General features: G+C 36.1%; 1 protein-coding gene across 1 annotated transcript; it reads left to right on the forward strand.

Annotated features, from left to right (window-relative positions):
• Positions 1-43: 43 nt before the first annotated feature.
• On the forward strand, positions 44-20,430 carry grhl2b (grainyhead-like transcription factor 2b). Its single transcript, XM_059556798.1, has 16 exons — positions 44-403; positions 2,516-2,702; positions 3,569-3,636; positions 3,721-4,078; positions 4,164-4,222; positions 5,264-5,420; positions 6,393-6,504; positions 13,204-13,298; positions 15,347-15,505; positions 16,000-16,057; positions 16,312-16,451; positions 16,768-16,805; positions 17,401-17,492; positions 19,313-19,398; positions 19,618-19,682; positions 19,764-20,430. Exons 1-16 carry the CDS (start codon positions 384-386, stop codon positions 19,876-19,878), a joined length of 1,809 nt encoding a protein of 602 aa, XP_059412781.1. The 5' UTR covers positions 44-383; the 3' UTR covers positions 19,879-20,430.
• Positions 20,431-21,266: the final 836 nt, after the last annotated feature.

Consider the following 21,266-nt stretch of genomic DNA (forward strand, 5'->3'; position numbering starts at 1 on the left):
GCCCGACCAATCAGAGCACCGACCCGCCCCTACTTGAACCCAAATACTCTACACAGAAAAAAAGCCTTCAAAGTTTACATATAGTTCTTTACGCAAACAATAATAACAATAAATGTAGATTTGACATGTAATTAAATTTTTAAAAATATACATAGTTTTTTTATGTATAGATCACTCGTTGAAAGCTTCTGGAAGGACTGGCCGGGCGTGCTCAGGTGTTTCCTACCTGCTCCTTCAGCCCTGGAGAAATAACCCGAGAGGGGAAAGTGGATTTACCTGTAGCCCGGGTTTTGGCATCTCTAACTCGCGTTTGGGCTTCTGTTACCTGCACCGACTTGAAAGTCCAGTTTCACAAGGAAGAATTAACGCGGAGGAAGAGGAATATGTCACAGGAGACAGACAGGTAAGAGTCAGGACTGCGACACAATCCTCCGTGACCTCCACACAAGCCTCGGAACCACTCCGAGTGCCATTCTGCATGTGTACTTTCAGAAAACTTTCATATTTTACTCATACTCAAACCCGTATTTTATGGTGGCATTAGTTACGTTAAAGGCGTTTAATGTTATACAGGTTTTGTCTGGTTTATTGTGGTTTTTATTCATAAATACCAGCGCATGAGGACAGTTTTTTTTTGCGGTCAAAACGCCATTTTTCACGGAGGAAACACCTTAAATATAAACTGCTTGAAATTCATTCCTATTCATTTACACCTCAAAGGAAATGTTTATTTTCTACATGACACGTTTTTACTAAAAATAGAGATTTTGTATATTGATTAATTTATTTTGTGCTGTATTATTTCGTTGTTGTTTTCTATATGTACATCGTTGACGTTCATCCTTACGTACAAGCGTCACAATGCTACGTTTTTGTTTTAGATTTAAAACACACAGTAGCTATGTGTGTCTTATGCATGGTTTGAAAAGATTGTTTTAGCTCGATTGTTTTAATCTATGCAGTGTTTATCGATTATGTCCTTCATAGTAACAACCAGTTTATTTACGTGTATGGTGATCAAACACATTTTTGTTTAAAATAGGTCAAGTAAATTGTCTCTAATGGGTTGTTGGTCATAATACGGGTCTTGCACCTCTCAGACATTCATTTATATGTGTCAAAGAATTACATGGAACTTAATTCATGTGCTATACCAATTAAATAGGGTGAATGCATGTTTAAGATGATTTAGCTCCCCATAATAAACTATAGTAAATACTTAATCGCCTACACTATACAGAAATATTACATAGAAAAAGTGTAATTACCTTATAATCAGAATACATCCTTTTTTGCTCCATTGTAATCTCCACATGATTTGCCTCAGAATATGTACCTTGTTTTACACTGCATTCCAAATAACAAAAATGATGCCTAAGGACACTAATGTCATCACATATCCTGATTTCTTTTTAAATAATGCCAAAGATAAATGAGCTAAATTTTTTCCACTTTACCTGTATTGTACCCATTCTTTTCCAGCTCTGTGTGCACTGCTTGTTTGTACATCTCATGTGTTTACCAGTGAATGACTATTGTGTTGTGAAGTCACTACTAGGACAATTACATTTCTAGAACATTTTCAGTAAACTAAAGTGAACCCAACTTAGATTTACTTTTACATTCTGTGAATATATTCATAGCACAAAATGTAAAATCGTGAATTACTCACCCACTACTGAGGTTAAGAAAATTTGACAATTTACTTAGTAACTGAATGCTAACAGACAAATTAAAATAACAGAATCTGAATTTCATTATTTAATCCCATGTTTTATATACACATTTTTAATTAAAAAATGTCATAAAAACAATAGATTATGGATCAATTGAATCTGCACATTTATAAACTTCACTGGAAACCTTCTGCACTAGTTCTTAGGAGCGCATGGTTAATTTTTTTTAACTTTAAATTAAAACAAGATTTGTTACCAAACTAATGTCTAACTAAATCCCAGTAGACAATAGACACAAAACATATGAAATAAAAATATAAATAAAACTCAAAACTATTCAGATGAAAATTCAGTATTAATTTAAAAAGTATAGTGCATGACTATTCAATAAATATGATCTATGTTGTTTATAGACATAATCTGTTATAATGCTTGTGTTATTACATTTTTATTATAGCCTCAACTTTATTTCTTTTTTGGTGTGGCCAAAAAACAGTTTGTGGCCACTGTATGTTGCTGAAACCAGCTAGATATAGATTTAATATGGTATGATATCAAATAGGGAGACTAGAGCTAGCAGTGGCACTTCCTCATGTCATGTGTCACTGCATTGTAGCTGAAGTTGTCTGTCAGGCTGTGAAAATGCAGAAGGACGTCTGTCAGAGTTTAGTTGGTTAGATATGCCTGGCATCAATGCACTATACATCTCACAAAAGGCGCAGTGTGCAGGTTTGTTTTCATCAGTATGCAAAATAGAGCTTTTACATGAAGCTTTATCATTTGTGTTTCTGTTTGCTAGTGTGCTGAAGTACTGTTTTGTGTCTGTGTGTGTGTCCCAGTAAGAGGCTGGTTGTAGTGGTGCCCAATGAGCCATCCTTCCACCCACGCCGGGACTACACCAGTGAGGACGAGGCCTGGAGGTCTTACCTGGAGAATCCTCTTACTGCGGCCACCAAGGCCATGATGAGCATCAATGGAGACGAAGACAGTGCTGCCGCCCTGGGGCTCCTCTATGAGTACTACAAGGTCAGGGACATCAGCTGAGTCTCTCACCAGCTTCACATTAATCATGTTTGCATGTCACATCATCATTCATTCACTCTGATGGTGTTCAAAACTTTTCTTTCTTGGGTGGAACACAGAAAGAGAAGTTTAGTAGAATGTTCAAGCCGCTCTTTTCCATACAGTGAAAGTGGATAGTAACCGGCCTTACAGTATCAAGCTCCCAAAATAACCATTAAAGCACTATAAAGTCAAACAGATTTATGGATTTTAACTACAAAATTTCCATCCATTTGGATTAGAGTTTTAGTATAAAATGAGTATAAAATGTCAGTCACTCATAATTGAGTTGCGTAAGAATAAGAATTAAGTAATAGTACTAAAATCACTATGTTTGATAATTTTTTATCAATAATCCAATTTATTACATGTAAACCAGTCTTAATCATTTTAACTAATTGAATTTAGCTTGTTCCACAATTTCTGCTTTCTGATTAGAATTAGAATGCATTTGAAAATATGATTAAATCAAATCAAATGAATGCAAAAACGTAGTTACTTATTCATAATAAACTGTCATGATACATTTTTTGCGACTTGTGCACTATATTTCAATGTCAATTCATACGACAGGTTTATTTGTGAGGTTCAAACAGAAAAGTCCATATAATAGTTTATGTTTGATTAAGATACAAGTTTCTGATAATGAGTTTTCAGTGCATTTATGTCCCAGTGAAATTAACATTTTTGAAAGTTACATGGCAGAAGACAATCAGGAAGTTTTCAGTTTATCTCTATGTAGTGCTAAATCTCCTTTTAAGCAATTATGAGTGAAACAGTGCCTATGCTACTATCAGTGCTGCTGTATTTTGATGTATTATCTTCTACAGGTGCCCAAAGATAAGAGAGTTTTGCCCATCAGTAAAGTGGTTGAAGTGTCAGAGGAACCAGAAAAAAGGTCAGTGAAATGATTAAAGCAAATGGAGTTGAATAAATGGACTTATTTCAGCTTTTCATCTCTTATGCTTTAATACCGTCTCAGAAACACTCCAGAGGGAAACGGCAGTCAGATGGAGCCGGAGACCGTGGATAATCACGTCCAGGTCTTAAAATCAGTGCCTGTTAATCTGTCGCTCACCACGGATCATCAGGACAGTAAACGGGAGCAGTACAGCGTGTCTGCAGGAGAGAGCGGGGACGCTGCGCTGGTGAAGGCTGAGGTGCTCACTCCTGTGTTCATGGCTTCGGGTGTTCACTACAGGACAGAAGGAGAGGAACCGATGCGGGTCGTCTGTGAGCAGACCCACTCGTTCGACACCTCGGCCGTGAGTCACAGTGGATACGGGAAGGATGAGCATCGGAGCAGTCCAGATAGCACCTATGAGGAAGACAGCAATGAAGTGAGAGCAGATTCATATTTGGTGCTTATGAAAGTTTGTTTAAAAACTTGTGTTTAGTCAGTGGCTGATTGTTTCTTTGATTCAGAAGTATCGGCCATCATCGCTTGGAGCTGATGACTTCATATTTGACCAGTCGGAGATGTTGTAAGTGCTTGTTTGTTTGTTTGTTTGTTTATATGGCAATAACATACACTTCCAGTCAGATGTTTCTGAACAGTAAGATTTATGATGTTTTTTGAAGAAGTTGCTTCTGCTTACCAAGCTTGCATTTATTTGATCCAAAGTACAGCAAAAACAGTAACATTTTGAAATATGTTTTACTGTTTAAATAAACTGTTTTCTATTTGAGTATACATTGTAAAATATAATTTATTCCTGTGATCAAAGCTGAATTTTCAGCATCATTACTCCAGTCACATGATCCTTCAGAAATCATTCAAATATGATGATTAACTGCTCAAAAAACATTTATTATTATTATTATTATGTTGGAAACAGCTGAGAAGAATTGTTCAGGTTTCTTTGATGAATAGAAAGTTGTAACATTATACATTTCTTTATCATCACTTTTGATCAATTTAAAGCATCCTTGCTAAATAAAAGTATTAATTTCTGTAACCCCCCCCCCCCAATATATATATATATATATATATATATATATATATATATACATATATATACCGACTCTAAGTTTTTGAATAGTACATTGTATAATGTTTCAAAATATTTTTATTTCAGATAAATGCTGATCTTTTGATCTTTCTATTCAGCAAAGAATCCTTAAAAAAATTATTGTTTTAAATATTGATAATAATAATAATAACAATGTTTCTTGAGAAACAAATCATTATATTAAAGTGATTTCTGTAGGATCATGTGACATTGAAAGACTGGAGTAATGATGCTGAAAATTGAGCTTTGATAACAGAAATAAATGATATTTTAAAATGTACTCAAATACAAATCAGCTATTTTAAATAGTAAAAATATTTCACGATATTAGTGCTAATGTTGTATTTTGGATCAAATAAATGGAGGCTTGGTGAGCAAAAGAGACTTCTATAAAAAAAGATTAAAAATCTTACTGTTCAAAACCCTTTGACTGGTGGTGTACACCATAAGGCTTGTAATGTTAGGATGAATCAGCCGTCACATACTGTACCTGAAAAACACGCTGTTCAACAGAGACACCTTCCAGTACACACTCGAGGCCAGCAGGTCGTTACGGCAGAAGCAGTGTGAAGGGCCTATGACCTACCTGAACAAAGGCCAGTTCTATGCTATTACACTGAACGAGACAAGTGCAAATAAACGCCTCCGACATCCCATCAGCAAAGTGAGGGTGAGTGTGTAGGCCTTGCCAACTGAATTTGGGAGCTTTGATTACTAACTGGCATATGTAATCAATTTTTATTAAACATGTTAAGTGATTTTTAGCTCAAAATGAATTTGTAGATAAAACTATGATAGTTCAAATGTATTTTGTTAAGAAATTGATGATTTTATTCAGCAAGACAAGAACATTCAATTACTCGAAAGTGGCAGTCAAGACATGTATAATGTAAAAGATTTCTATGTAAAATAAATGCTGTGTTTTATTCATCAAATAATCTGGAAAAAAATGCATCAGGAATAAATTACATTTTAAAATATATTAAACAATAATATTTCACAATAATACAGTTTTTTTACTGTATTACTGTAATACTGTGTTTTTGATCACATTAGTGCAGCTTTGGTGAGACTTTGAAGATGTCCATCAAAACACTTTTGAACAGCAAGGGCTTGTGTCCAATAAAGTGTTTTTTTTTTACAAAGCTAGGATATAAAAAAAAAATGGTTTTAATTTTTTTTTTTAATGCCAGCAGCGTGACGAGTGCTGAGTGTCTTTTTCATGCTGAACGCTTGTGTGCTTTTCTCTCGGTGCGGAGAGTTGATGTTCAACTTTGGATAAACTGTCATCACTGTCACTTTTTAGTCAGCCGTCCAATCACAGTGGAGGAGGGGCGGGACTAATCACACACTGACTAACTGTCACACATTACTACAGATAAAAAAATAATGCCTGTAATATTTAATTCACGGTGCATCTGCCACATTACTTCTGTGAATCTTCCACATCATAGCAAGAGTGCCTGGGGTTTTCAGCTGGCTAAAAATGCTTGGGTGGACACAGCCTAATGCATGACTATATCTTCCATTCTTGTTATGGTAATAACTATGCTAGTCAGCTGATTGTTTGGAACAGGTATGAATTAATTGAGTGGACTGTGATAACCTCAGTTGACCTGCTTTCTCTCATTTCCTCTTTCAGAGTGTCATCATGGTTGTATTCAGTGAAGATAAGAACCGCGATGAGCAGCTCAAGTACTGGAAGTATTGGCACTCTCGCCAGCACACAGCAAAGCAGAGGGTTCTGGACATTGGTGAGGTTTCCTCTCCATTACTGAGGTCAAAGTTCAGGCTTGATCTTGGATCAGGCATTGCCAGTTTACCCTAGTTCATTTAACCCAGGGGTGTCTAATCCTGCACTAGAACTATTAGAAAATAACACGCTTGTCTGGAATTTCCTAGTAATCCTTGATTAGCTAGTTTGGGTGTGTTTGATAAGGACTGGAGCTAATTTCTGCAGGACAGTGGCAACCAGGTGAAGGATTGGACAGCCCTGCATTAAACAGAACAGGTTGCTATAAGTATATCAGCAGCAAGATTATCTTCAAATTAGTTGATATGAAAGAGTAAACATTTTTTAATGCAGCGATGCGTGAGATTTGAGTTTGCATAGCTGAAAGAATTTGTGTTCTTGTACTTCTTGTAGATTATGTATAATTTATTTCCAAAAATCATTAACCAAGCTACTACTCAACACACTTTGGTCTGAATCGACTTATGCTGAAAGTACTTCTTGTCTTTAAAATGGTTCATTGTGCATCCGCTGCTAGTTTGAAGACATCCCAGAAGCCCTCAGGGCTCTCAGGAGATTGGTTCCTCTTGGTTTCCCTCCGCTCAACTAATGGGTACTAGATTGTTAATGGCTATACACACAGATTATACACAATTTAACTAGAGAGTCTGCCCTGAGATTTTTTTTACAGATAGATACAGGGGCCTGCTGCATAAACAGTCAACATAGTTACTAGCAGTTTACCAGCTGACTTATGACCACTCTAGTGAAGAATAAATAAACTAAAATGTAATTGAAATGAATTTATTTCATGCTAAGTATACTACAAATACATTCACATATTTATGTGCTTAATAAAAATACCCTGCATTTGTACTTTTAGTGTACTAAACTGGTATACTTGAATTCTGCTAAATTGTAACAACTCATTTTGTACTTTATTCACTTTAATTGGGTGGAAGTAGTGCTGAGGTCCAACTAAAGAAATACTGAAGTTTATTTGATTGTGCTAAAGTGAAACTATTGCAAGTAAACTTTAGGTACACTTTAAACATCTTGCATTTAAAGACCAATTTTACTCAAAGATCATACAGTTCTCATCAATAGTGACATTAAAACAGATTTTAGGCTTAATATTAAGAAATGTACATTGTGCACAGGTAGTTTTCTAAATAATATGTATAATTTATATATCAGCAAGCCTAGAGAAATACGTCAGTCAATAGATTTAAACTACACTTAGTATGAAATAAACTTTTTAAATATATATATATTTTACTAGGGTAGTCTTGAAGAAGAAAAATGTAGCTGACTAACCTTTAAGACTAGTCTTAGGTAGTTTATGCAAACAGCCACATTTATTTTTGACATTTGGACAGATTTCATTCCTTATTGAATGTGAGGTGTTAATTAGTTATTAATTAGTTCATAGTTTCTTATCCCTTGAGAACCCAATTCCAAAATAGGACATTTTTTTGTATTTTGACTGTAATTCAATTCAAAAACAATATGCTATCTTCATGTGCAAGGAGTCAGAAAATAATTGGCTTTTTAAAATAAATTACAGTTCTTGACCATTAATGTGTGCTGTAGCCTGGTAATACCAAACTCTGCTACTTCGCTTTGCTTAGACAGCGTAGACAGAAGCGAAATTAAATTGAGCGGAAGTACGAAGTCTGACGTAGTGACGTAGGCTGTGTGTGCTGAGAGTTTGTAAATACAATCAGAGACAGTTTATAAGAGACATGCCACTTGCTCATTCATTTAGATAGGAGCTGGTCTTGTTATTCTGAAATAGCTGCCCGGAGGCGTTGCCAAGATGGCGGCCGAGTGGCACGACTTGCCTGAAAGGACTTTGATACAATTTAAAAAGAGTACAAATAAAAAAAAAAACTGGAGTAAATTTGAATAGATTTTATTTAACACATTAAAAAATTAATCGAATGCTTCATAATTGAAAACTTGACTGTAATATATTCTTATAAATCTCTTTGTGACACATGCCCCTGGTTTCACAGACAAGGCGCTGTCTCAACTGAAATATCTTGTTCTGACATATCTTAAAATACGCCAGTGCCATTGTTCAGTGTCAAGATGCACACCTGTAATGGTTTTATCTAAACCATTTTTGTAAAAGTTGCTTAAATATCTTATTTTAACTAAGGCCTAGTCCTGGCTTAACTAAGCCCTGTTTGTGAAATCGGGCCTGGGTTTCACAGTTTTTACTCAAGGGACGTTTTTGCACATGCATGTATGCATACAAATGCGTGTGCGCACACACTCAAAAATTATCCCAATCTCCTCTTCTGGTGTATACTCCTTCAGCATGTGCATGTGTTTGTTTTTCTAATGATTTTCTAATGTTTGAATACAGCTCGGTTTGATATGTTGACGAAGGCACAGCTAGTTTAGGAAGGTTATCCATGGCTGCACGCTTTTTTACAATGTTCGTCCTGTTGGAGCAAGTTGGGGTTAAGTAAGGTGCAGTGGAGTTAGGAGATCCCAAATATTCTTCAGCTCCATGAGTCACCCCACCTGGGATTGTGATCTTCAGATCACTAGCCCAGCTTCTTATTCAAGTTAAATGAGAGAAGAAAAAAATCATAAATGGTTGGAGTCCACTTGGCGTGGGTCAGCTATGAGTCCAAACAATTCACCTCTTATTCTCAGTCTTGTCACACCTTGAGAGAACAGTCATCCTGAGCCTGTTGTTTCTTGCCCTCCCCTCATCTCCAGTAATCAGACGTTCTGTTATGCCCTTTGTTGAGATTTGGCCCTAAGACTTTCACAGCCTGGGAGCACCCTGCGGGAATATCTTAATCTTGATGGCAGCTATCTTTGTCTTAAACCTTGCTTTCTTAGATGGGTCAAAAATAGAGGAATGTTTTGTTGTTGCACTTCAAGGAGAGCTTTTGCGAAGAAAGTGATGGAAGATTGGTGAAGTGGACAGACCTTTGGGCGCATGATATATGGCAGTATGCTGAAGCCAAGTAGAGGAGACAGTGACTGAAACCTGACACCTGCACAGTTGGGATTTGAATAGCAGTTGAGGCTGAGAATTGTTCCTCAGGCTTGGGGCCATGTCACTAGAGCTGGGATTTGAATGGGGCTATTTAACTGGGGGAGCTCGCTTACGGGCATCGTCGGGCGTGCTTGGTAAACCACCCAAAGGAGACCCATTGGGAAGGGTTTCGGCCTTCCTAATCACCAAGTTACCTCAAAGTAAGACCGGTGTTGGGTTTACTTAACATAGACATAACAGCCCCTGTAATGACAGCTTATTAAATTACAAAGAACTTTGGAACTGAAGAAAGAAAGCCTAATTAAACTAGGAAATCACAACTAAAAACTACCACTCATACCTAGGGTTAAGGATTTGAACAGGTTTTTTTTTTTGAGTCACAACAGTATTTCAAAATTTGGCACACCTTTTCTACAATGAGCATGTGTGTTACCTGTTATAAGACAATGAATGACACCTTAAATCATGTGGCTAGTTGTACAAATGTTTGCGGTTTGATTTCTAAGTAATCTAATAACTTTAGTAGGGCTGCCGCACTAATAGTCGACTAGGTTAGTCAACGAAAAAAAAAAGGCTTAGTTGACTAAAATTGTATTAGATTAGTCGTAGAAAAAAATAGCTTGTGTCTTTGATGGACAGATCGTTAATGACTGGTCATTGAGGTAATTATAGTATATCCAAAATATTTGTTATTGAAACATCATTGATATAAGTAGTAGCAACTTGACACAGCTGCTCACTCTAACTTTAACCTAGATAAATGTGTGTTATTAGGTGCATATCCAAGTGTTTGTGTGGAGTGTGGATGCTGTTAGCAAGCCACTGCATGACATGGAGGCGCTGGTGTGACTACTTGCATTTTTTTTCTGATAACAGTGGAAACAACTTAAAATACGCTGTCATTTTTTGCTCATACTGATAAGAGCAATACATCATTCAAAAGGGTTTTACTTTTACACCAATATCAGTAAAGGTTGTGCTTTTGTAAAATAAAGATAACAAACAGGAGCTCATCACAAAAATGAACTGAAACTCAGTGTATGGGCTTCTTGCCTCACAGACATGAGAAATATATCTATAGAAAGCTTGAAATGTCTACTTTTAAACAAAACCAATTCAAATCGAAAACAAATTCTCATTATGTAATCTGTGTGAAAGGTGCATTTCTTTCTGAAGGTGCGTCACTGTACAACTTCATCTTTGCTGCTGACACACTGACTCTGAAAACACTAGTATATTAGTAAACAATTAAAATATCTCCTTGTTATTTTTACAGACACATTCATAGTCATTGCTTTTGCAGGTGCTTTGTGGCACGCTTTACATGTACACTTGAAAGTGGAATAGGCTATAGCCTATATTAAAGTCCTTCTAAGTATATATTTAAGTAATTAAAGTAATAAACATTCAGTTAGTTGACTAATGGCTTAAATCTGGGGCATAGCCGTAATTTCAAAAGTAATGGGGATGGAAATGTCAAATTTATGTTTTTTTTTTGTCTAAATTACAGTAAAAAAAAAAAAAAACTTTTTTATTCTATAATAATTTTTACTATATTTTCCTAATGACAGTTTTATAATTGGCTTACATACTTACAATTTTTATTCCCCATAAAAAAGAAAATATATATATTATAGCATTAATCCAGTTTTTTTCCTGTAAGTGTGGGCACGTCCATGTTATGGGTCTGGCTTCCAGTGTCATTTGCAATCAGCTATTTTTAGCTGTACAAAACATTTTGCTGCTTGATATTGCAAATATGTGTCTTAGCATATTATTTCAACGTATTATCTTAATCATGATCACACTGGTTTGTAGTGTGTTGTTATTTTTCTCATTATTTTCCTACACCGACTAATAAATCGGAAGTCTTGTCTATAGGCTTACTTCAGTACTTCATGCTTAAATTTATGGACTTAATTTATTTTTATACTGCACAATTAGTGTATAAAGCAAATTGGGTCCAACTACCAGCAAATAATCAAAAATTATTCATAAAAAGAGATGTTACAACTGTTACAATTTGAGAGGTTATGGCCAACTTAAAGTACCGGCTTTCAGAACTGCGAGGAAAAGTATGTGTGTGTCTGTGTGTGGTGTCAGGCTCTGGATCAACCTGAGAGCCCAACTCGAGCAGTGCCCATCCATTTATCAATTTAAATCAAAGTAAAAACAAGTCATACTGTCTAATGATTCAACAGAATCATTGGATTCAACAGAATGGTTGTGAGTCATTATTGTTGATTGTATAGTTACTGGAATAGGACAACATAAATGTGTCAATTGTCTTCTTGATTATAGTAAATGTATCTACTTTTTAAATGTATAAAAGGGGGTAGGCGTCAATAAGCTTAATCTTCTGCCTACTCCTTTTGATCATCATATCCACCTTTTTTTATTTATTTATTTTTATTTACTTATTCATTTGCGCACGTATCCTTCTTTAGTTTTGCCTACTGTGCTGAACCTTGTTTTTATTATGTAGAACTTTGTGGAATCCAGATGCTCAAATGAATAAAGATGAATGAATTTATTGCCTCCTAAAAAAGAAAAAGGAAAAAAAAAAGAATAAGTTTAAAATAAGGTAGATAGGCTTCTGTAATAGCACTGCATTTTTCATATACTTTATTTATTTATTACCTGGAGATGACTTGAAAAACACACATAAACCATATATTGTTGTAATCATAAAAACGTTTCTGCTTTCTGCTTTTTATTCAACTTAGCTACAGTGATAGCTGTTTGCCTATCACTGTATTACTTCTATGAGTCTATTTTGGAATGTGCGAGAGCGCCCTCCAGCTTCGAGTTTGAATGAAACATAAATTGCATGCGTGTTTAGAGCTCTGTGATGTTCACATCACCTCATTCTGGATATGAAAAAAATGTGAGGTCATACATAGACTATCAAATAAGCAAATAGACAATATTTGCATTTAAATCTAGATTTATACACACTGACCATTAAAAACCTCTATGTGAACACACTTGCCCGAAAACATGTGGGGGACAGATTTATGTTTTATTAAAAGCATGTATTCTATTCCCAGGGCTTAAATTAACATCTATTAATTGACTAGAAATATCTTTACTGATGGGCAGCCCAGACTTTTAACCTGGTGGACGTCAAAACAGACACTTAGAAATTGCCAGTCAAGAATTTAAAATTAACAGCCAAAGCTAAACTAGTACAGACAGCCATCGAAACTGTTATGAGGTCACCCGTCCTTAATGTAAATCTATAAAGTAATGGCGTTTAGGGAGAATCACAGACATGCTTAAAGTGTGAGTGGTCATAAATGGCCTATCAAGTGGCTACTAAAAAAATCAATTGCTTGTTTACATAAACAGATAGGAGTTATCTAAAGTGGAAGGGTGCTGTTTTATGTACACTCGGCTTATCAGTGTTAAAACCACTTGTATTGGCAGACATTGTTTTAATTTCACCATTCCCAGACACCAGTTCGTACATTACTCACAAAATGTAATCGTACACCATATAAGTTGTACATGTCTCTACCGCTGCAAGCATCTGTCTGTAGGTGAATTGCTTGCTGGTCTGGACTGCTTTACGCAGCTGTGGTCTAGTGCTAGTGCTGCATAGTTGTAAAGTTAGTATCTTAAACACAACATATCCTGGTTTGCTTTGTTTTTATTTCCAGCAAGTTCGAGAACTGACTTTTCATGTTCTCTCTACAGCTGACTACAAAGAGAGCTATAACACAATTGGGAATATTGAAGAAATCGCTTACAATGCCGTGTCCTTTACCTGGGACGTGAATGAGGAGGCCAAGGTAAGTCATCCAGCACTAAGACTGTGTTCACAATCAGTACCTCCTCCAGTGTGTGTTTTGGGTTTATGGACATCCTGCTTGCATTAATGGTCATCGTGGATGATGAAGTGGCAGGTGTAGTTGTTTAACTCAACCAAAGGTTCAGTTTTCAGTCTGACTACATCAGTGCATCTATTATTTTTTTCTCTCTCTCATTTAGGTGCACTATCACCATTGTGTGTGATACACAAAATGATATTGAGACACAGGGTGGAGTGTTACGATATCTGATATGTGTATTTTACACGCCTGTTGTTGAACACGCCCCGAGAGCCTTGTATAGCCTGATCTTTGATTCACAATACCCTGGTGCATCTTCCCCAGTCTCGTCTATTAATTTAAACCTCTGTTTTCTCCTGGGTTTTGGGTTTCATCTGTATGCTAGTGAGAGTAGGAAATAGCCCTGGTCTGTGTACCGAACGCACACAAACCCGAGTCCAGATCCGCCCAGCCTCACAGGCAAAGTCCTGCTCTCCTATTGTGGCTCTTCTTTTGCAATACAGCTCCGTGCAAACACTCGCCTCTGGAGTATATTCAACTAAAGCTCTCTGCGCAAACATTTGCTTTTTAATGGGCCAACTCACTGTGGTAAAACCTATTAATGTGGACAATGCAGCCGACCTTGAAAGGATATTTAAGTGTTTTTTTAAAGCATGCATTGGGGTGTGAAATGCTCTTGGTTTGATCTGATAAGCATCTCATTCTCTGACCTAACATACTCTTGACTTTTTATTATAAGTCCTTTCAAAGCTCTTCTCATCAGGCTGGAGTGAGGCAAGCCATAAACTGAGTCTCCATGAGTCATTGATCTGTGAGGTGGAAATAACGTCCTTGTTGCTGTGTTAAAGGGCTCCGTTTATTTAACGAGAGGTCCACAGCTGTACAAATCATCTGAGCCTACAACATTCAACATTTTCTGAAAGACTTATGCTGCCTGAGGCTGCATTTATTTAATCAAAAGCACAGGACAAACCGTAATATTGTGAAATATAATTATACAATTTAAAAAATGTTCTATTTGAATATTTTTGGAAAATGTAATTTATTCCTGTGATGCAGTGTTGAAAACAGTTGTGCTGCTTCATATTTTTGTGTAAACCATTTTTTCAGTATTCTTTGATGAATTGAACATTTAATTTACAGTATTATTTGACTTAGAAATCTGTTATGTATTTACTGACTATTGATCAATTTAATGCATTCTTGCTAAATAAAAGTATTATTAATAATAATAATAATAATAATAATAATAATACAATTATATATATATATATATATATATATATATATATGAGAATGAGCCCAGTTAGATTTCTGTCAGTGTTAAATGTTTTGCACAAAAATGGAAGTTATTTAAGTCAATTCTTCTTAGAGGCTTCTCTGGTGGCATCTTAGAAATGAAAGGTTTTCCTTAAAGTGCTCCAATTTAGTTGTCATGCATGCTTCACCTAACGATGACCTCCTCCTTGTCCTCTGGCATCGGTAATGGTTGATTATATGAAGCTGTTAATAACAAACCACATAAATATTTAGTGAGCAAGACTCTGTTTCCAAACCTTTGTGGAGTCAGAGGCTGAACACAACTTTGGAATTGAAAAAAAAGATGACAATTAAGATTAAAACTTGGTCTTACAGTAATATAAAACTATTTCCTTTAACGGGAACATTTCGTGTCCTGTGTAGCTGTTAGTGTGCAGTGTGAGCATTGCTTTCCGCAGACATGTCGAGGCAGGCACCTGTTTTGTGTGTGTAGGTGGATGGTGGGTGAAAAACAAGGTGCACTTTCAACGGTCAGGAGAACTGTGTAGGTCAAACCGGAACAAGCTGTTAGAAAATATGAATATGGCAGTTCTTATGCAACGGTCTGTTACGTGTGCATCTACATATACCTATATTATCATAAAGCTCATCATCAGAGTTTTGCTCCGTCAGACACCACTATAACATGCTTGTTTTCTACACATGAATCCTCACGTGGAGCTGTTTTTGTCTTGTTCTCTGATTGGTAGATCTTCATCACGGTGAACTGTCTGAGCACAGATTTCTCCTCTCAGAAGGGGGTGAAGGGTCTTCCTCTGATGATACAGATCGACACCTACAGCTACAACAACCGCAGCAACAAACCCCTGCACAGAGCCTACTGTCAGATCAAGGTCTTCTGTGATAAGGTAAGCCTTGACCTTTAACCTTTGAACCAATGCATAGTATTCCAACATATGCGGTTCTTCCGAAATCACATACTGAGAAGGTACTACATTTGAACCTGCATTTACTTCTACATAGTGTGAATGTAGGTAGTAAGAATAAATTCGGACGTACTGCATCCGCCATGTTGTTATTGTCACATGACTGACCTACATCAGTTGCGTCGCTTCCCAGTCATTCATCAGTTTTCCTCCAGACCTTAAAACCCATTTAAAATCTCATTGACCAGTAGTGTTTCTAGGTTTTGGCCTACAAAATGCATCATCCCTGCAGCACTCTCTATGCACTATCACTTATTTTAATCAGCAGTGAAGGGCTGTTACCTAGTGGGCCATTAGACATCATAGTAACTGTAGCGCCACCTTGTGGTTGTCAATTATTGTTACATTTCACAGTCCTCACAGACTTTCTTTAGTGTTTCTAATTTCTCTTTTCTATCTGTGTTTGTGCGGCTCAGGGAGCGGAGAGGAAGATCAGAGATGAGGAGAGGAAACAGAACCGCAAGAAGACAAAAGGTCTGACTGAAGCACCGAAAGTGTCTCCAATTCATAAAAATAAGATTTGATAAACAATTATTTTTCCTGTTTTGATGATTTTTTTCCCGTCCAAATAAAGAGGCTTTAGTTACATCACAGCCTTGAATCATGATGTGCTGTAATAACTAGTGGCAGGTGATATTGGGTAGCATTTGAGCGGACAGAAACCAGTATGAGTCACCTTTATTATCATCAATAACAGTAATTCTTACATGTGCAACTCATCTCATCAGGAAAGGATGGCGGCGTCGGGGCGGTGTCTGTCCCGAAAAAATGCGACGCCACCCTCTTTAAAAGGATGAGTGATTTGGATGCCCAGCCGGTTCTCTTCATCCCGGATGTGCACTTTGGGAACTTACAGAGGGCAGGCCAGGTATGAGTCAGTCTGAAAACACTCTCAGTGACCAGAGCACATGCTGGATGACGGCTGTTAAAGAGGCTCATTAAAGAAGTGTCACGAAGACCTTAGAGGTCCATTGAGTGTCTAACGAGACTGACACTTATTTGAGAGCGACTGACCTTTCAGAACCCGACAGGAAAGGTCACGCTTGCCCTCCTCATGTGTGTGTCTTGGATACTAGAGATATCTGTTGAGCTGGTCACTGGAGGGTCTGAACGTTTCAGAGATGTTTGATTCTGAATGTCTACAGGAAATAAAACGACAAACTTCTGTGCACAACTCTTCACAGGTGTTTGCATTTAATACAGAGGAGATTGAACGCGAAGGGTGAGTTTGATCTTCCTTATTAACTAAGTGAACTTCTCATCACCTCACAGTTAAGTACTGTCACTGATGGGCTCCTCCAGAATATTTATTATTTAAAGTTGCAATCAACACTCATGTCTGATTAAAAATAAAAAATAAAGATTCATTGTAAAAAAATTGTAGTGGTATTACCTCCATAACATGAATCCTGTTTAATTGCTTGTAATTATACTTATAACTAATGATTTAATTGTCTGTTTTAGGTATATTATTTACAGTAAAAGTATAATACACATTCACATTCAAAGTCATTTTATCACATATAAATCTGTTTTGACTGTATACAAATTTTATATTAAATACATTGTGTACAAGTAATATTCTACACATCAAAAATGGATAAGGAAAAAATAATTGGCATTTAAGTTTTTTGAGATCCTATTCATTTAATGTTTTTGGCTGAAAACTAAACTTTTTATGCACTTTGGCCATTCATTTGTTTTGGGGATTTTTTCAAGTGATGGAGTTGTGATGTCAGTGTGAGCTAGATCATGTGAGTGTGTCCAGGTTTATCTGGGCTGCTGAGAGGACTCAGCTGTGATTGTGTTTGTGGTAGGAGTGTGCTGTTGAAGAGGATGTTCCGGCCGTCCGAGGAGGACTTCTGTCCACCGCCTCACAAACAGCTCAGAGACGAGACACAGAAGAGAGGTCAGACACACCTACAGCTCCCAAACACATCTCACAGGACAATCAGACTGTTTTACATATCTGTACCATGAGAAATGTACGTGAACATAATGTTCAAATGAGATTGTACAGATTCATATGAATTAGCCACCAGTTTGCCAAAAATAATTGCGATTTTTATTGGATTTTCTGCTCTACTTCACAGAACCGAAAAAATTAGAACAGTTTCAAGACAAGTCATAAACAATTAAACAATTAATATATATAATTTTTCACCGAACCTTCTGTAGGATTATATTGTTGGAAAGTAATTTTCTTACAAATTTGCTGTTGGTTGTAGCAAAATAAATAAATAAATATTTATATGTGACCATGGAGCAAAAAATCAGTCTTAAGTGTACATTTTTCAAAATTGAGATTTATAAAATTAACAATAAATAGGCTTTATTAGGATCAGACAATATTTGGCTGAGATACAACTATTTGAAAATCTGGAATCTGAGGGAGCAAAATTAATATGCATATTAATAATCGAAAATTATGTTTCGATATATATATATATATATATATATATATCAAATGTAGGAAATGTACAATATACGTAGGAAATGTACAAAATATTTTCATTGTTTTTACATAATATCCTAATGATTTTTGGCATAAAAGAAAAATAGATAATTTTGACCCATGCAATAATGATTTTTCAGATATTGCTAAAAATAGCAAAGACTCCAGGGTCACACACCGTATATATAAATTCTCAGTTTCTTTGGATTTACGCTTTTTTATTTATGTATTTGAATAAAACAACCTTTTTTAATTCTGTTAACTACTGATGACAGTTCTTCCAAAATTTAAATCAAAATGTAATTTAGAGCTTTTTTTTTTTTTTTTTTTGCATAAAATGATAATTCATTAAAATAGGAAAAATATATCTATGACTTTGGTTGGTCAAGAGAAAAAATACATACTAATCCTGTTTTTTCTTTTCTGGACCGCTGATGAGTGTTTTATTTGGAAGAGAACGCCTCAGATCTGCTGATCTTGTTTACTTTGACGTCTACTCAGTCCTTTTAATTATGCTTGTATGAAAACCTTGTCATTTACAATTGTTTTTTTTCTATTTTTATTATTATTATTTTTTTATTATTATTGTTCGTTTGTTTTTTTCTCTCTTTCCTCCTGTGTTTATATGGGGTTTTGATTTGTGTCCAGAATTGTGTGTAAAGAGGGGGAAAAATATACATAATAATGAATTCTTTCAAACTGAAAGTTGTTGTTTTGTCTTCTATCAACTAACGGACAAGCGATCCATCTAGTTTTTGTGTAACTGTGGTTTTAAAAATCTCCCTGGGTTATAACGGTATTTTGAAATTTATTTTGTAACAGGCCAAAATCCTGTCTGGCGCCTGAACTTTGAAATAGATACGGTTTCCAAAAGGTCACTAGGGCGCGCCACCATTACACACGTTTATATTCATCTTTAGACAACACAATAGCAGTGTTTTAACTTCAGAAGAGTTAAGAAATCAGTATTTGGTGGAATAACCCTGATTTTCATTTGTTCACCCTGAGAACAATTTTTGGCCAATTGTCATTTTCTGCAAAAAATAAAAAAATAAAAAAGCTCCCAATATTTTTGTTTGAAATTAGGAAGAAATGTTATCAGACCTTTACAGAATAAAACAAACATGAACATTTAACCTAAACCCATAGTAAACCCAGAAAACCTGTAAATAGCATTCTAGACAGAGTTTGAACACAATGGGGAGTTAAATGCAAACAGACTCTGACCTAGTTAATCCAGTTGCTCTGACACTAAGCAGAGGTTGTGTTTACAGTGCTCCTGTACGTGAGGAAGGAGTCGGACGAGGTGTTTGACGCTCTGATGCTGCGGTCGCCCACTCTCAGAGGACTCATGGACGCAGTGAGTATCCAAATCACTCAATAAGAGAGGTGGAAAATCAAAGAGTGCATCCATTTGAAAAGGACAGTTCAGATGTAAAAATCTAATCAAAATGGATTTCAAATGATTAGCACCAAAGTAATGGAATCTAAGTGAATACTGAACAAATTTCCAAAAGATTGTAAAAAAAAAAGCCCTATCACATCATTTGCTGATCTATGATTTCTTTCATATCAACAGATTTCAGAGAAGTACGGTGTTCCTATTGACAGAATGGCCAAGATTTACAAGAAGAGCAAGAAAGGGTAAGTGATTTCTTGAATAAAATCTACATCATGACTGGGCTAATAAGCCTGTTGTGATTGTGTGTGTTCTCTCCGTCGCAGGATCCTGGTGAACATGGACGACAATATCATCGAGCACTACTCTAATGAGGACACGTTTATCCTGAGTATCGAGAGCTACGCAGAGGCTTACAAAATCACATTAATGGAAATATGAACACCAGCACATGTCTTTCTAAATTCAGTATGTTTAAAGCTAAAAGACTTGTTACTTGGACCTGGTGGGATTCAACACCAACTGTCCAGCTAAAGCTGACATACCTCATTTTTAACAGCCCTTAAGTATGATTTTTAACGGTCAATAGAGTTTCAGTGCATCCCAAACATGTCCACATGTGGATGGAAAGACTTTTGCTATCATCGGCTTCACTTTTAAGGACCAAACTACAGACTGTTTCACATTTCACTTGATTTTGGAGACCACCATCAGTACCTGTCTGAAATTTTAACTGTTTCTTCCAAAGGATTTCACTGGAGCGGAGTGAGATGAGATACATGATCTCTTCATCACATCAAAATGCTGTGAATACAGTACATATATTCAACAAAAGCAAGCATCTTTTGGAAATTATAACGCTAAGATACATTTGCTTGCAGCAAAAATATGAATTTGGGACTTTTCTGTAGAGTTTAGGACTTTGCAGAGCGACTTATCTGTGAAAAGTGTCCAATACTGTCAATGTTATGTGTGTGTGTGTGTGTGTTTTTTTGTATGCTTAATAAAGCAAAGCAGGAATTATGTATAAATACTGTAATGTTTAACTGTACAGTACCAAATCTGATAAAAGATCCTTTGGTTTCAAATGCAATAGATTGCATGACCTTTCGGAGATCTGAACATGTATCTTCACATCAAGATATAAGCACCTCTCACAGTTTTTGTCAGGATTTTTGAATTCTCTACGGAGTCTTAAAGCCTGGTTCATTTCTAGTGTTTGTGTATAACATTAACTGTGTCGTGCAGATTCAGTTGAGCAGCTCCATTGAAAATCATTGTCTTCCAAACCATAATGTAAAAGGGCACTTCAGAAATAATCATTTGTATGTAAATAAATGCATTTTTATCAAGATTTGAGTGTTTTTTCACACTACAATTAAAGGGATTGTTTACTCAAAATGTGATGGAAAATTTACGTTGTCATAAACATAGACATTTACATAAACATCCATTGCTTTCAGCTAAAATACGAGTCCATAATCCATAATAACACTGCCTCCAGCGAAAAGGTCCATCCACTGTAGTTTTCTCACATCAAAATCAACAAACATATTTGTTTAGAGCTGTTATGGCTTGTTAATGGTGTTTGATCTGTGCAGATTTCTCTCCCGATTCGGACGAGACACAATTTTAAGCAATAGTATGTATTAATAGTTGTGTTACAGATGGATTTGCTTCCCACAAACTCACAGCTTTTCACTTCACAATATGTTAACTGATGGACTGGAGAGGTGTGGATTATTGTGATGTTTTTATCAGCTGTTTGGACTCTCGTTCTGACGGCACCCATTCACTGCAAGGGAACCAAGTCTTTTCAGATGAAGAAA

The sequence above is a fragment of the Carassius carassius genome, chromosome 8 (genome assembly GCF_963082965.1).
Source record: "Carassius carassius chromosome 8, fCarCar2.1, whole genome shotgun sequence".
Lineage (NCBI taxonomy): Eukaryota > Metazoa > Chordata > Actinopteri > Cypriniformes > Cyprinidae > Carassius > Carassius carassius.

Coding starts and splice junctions, on each gene's coding strand:
- grhl2b (XM_059556798.1), top strand. CDS start 384: ATGTCACAGGAGACAGACAG. Junction 4,223..5,263: donor TTTGACCAGTCGGAGATGTT/GTAAGTGCTTGT, acceptor GCTGTTCAACAG/AGACACCTTCCAGTACACAC. Junction 15,506..15,999: donor TCAAGGTCTTCTGTGATAAG/GTAAGCCTTGAC, acceptor TGTGCGGCTCAG/GGAGCGGAGAGGAAGATCAG.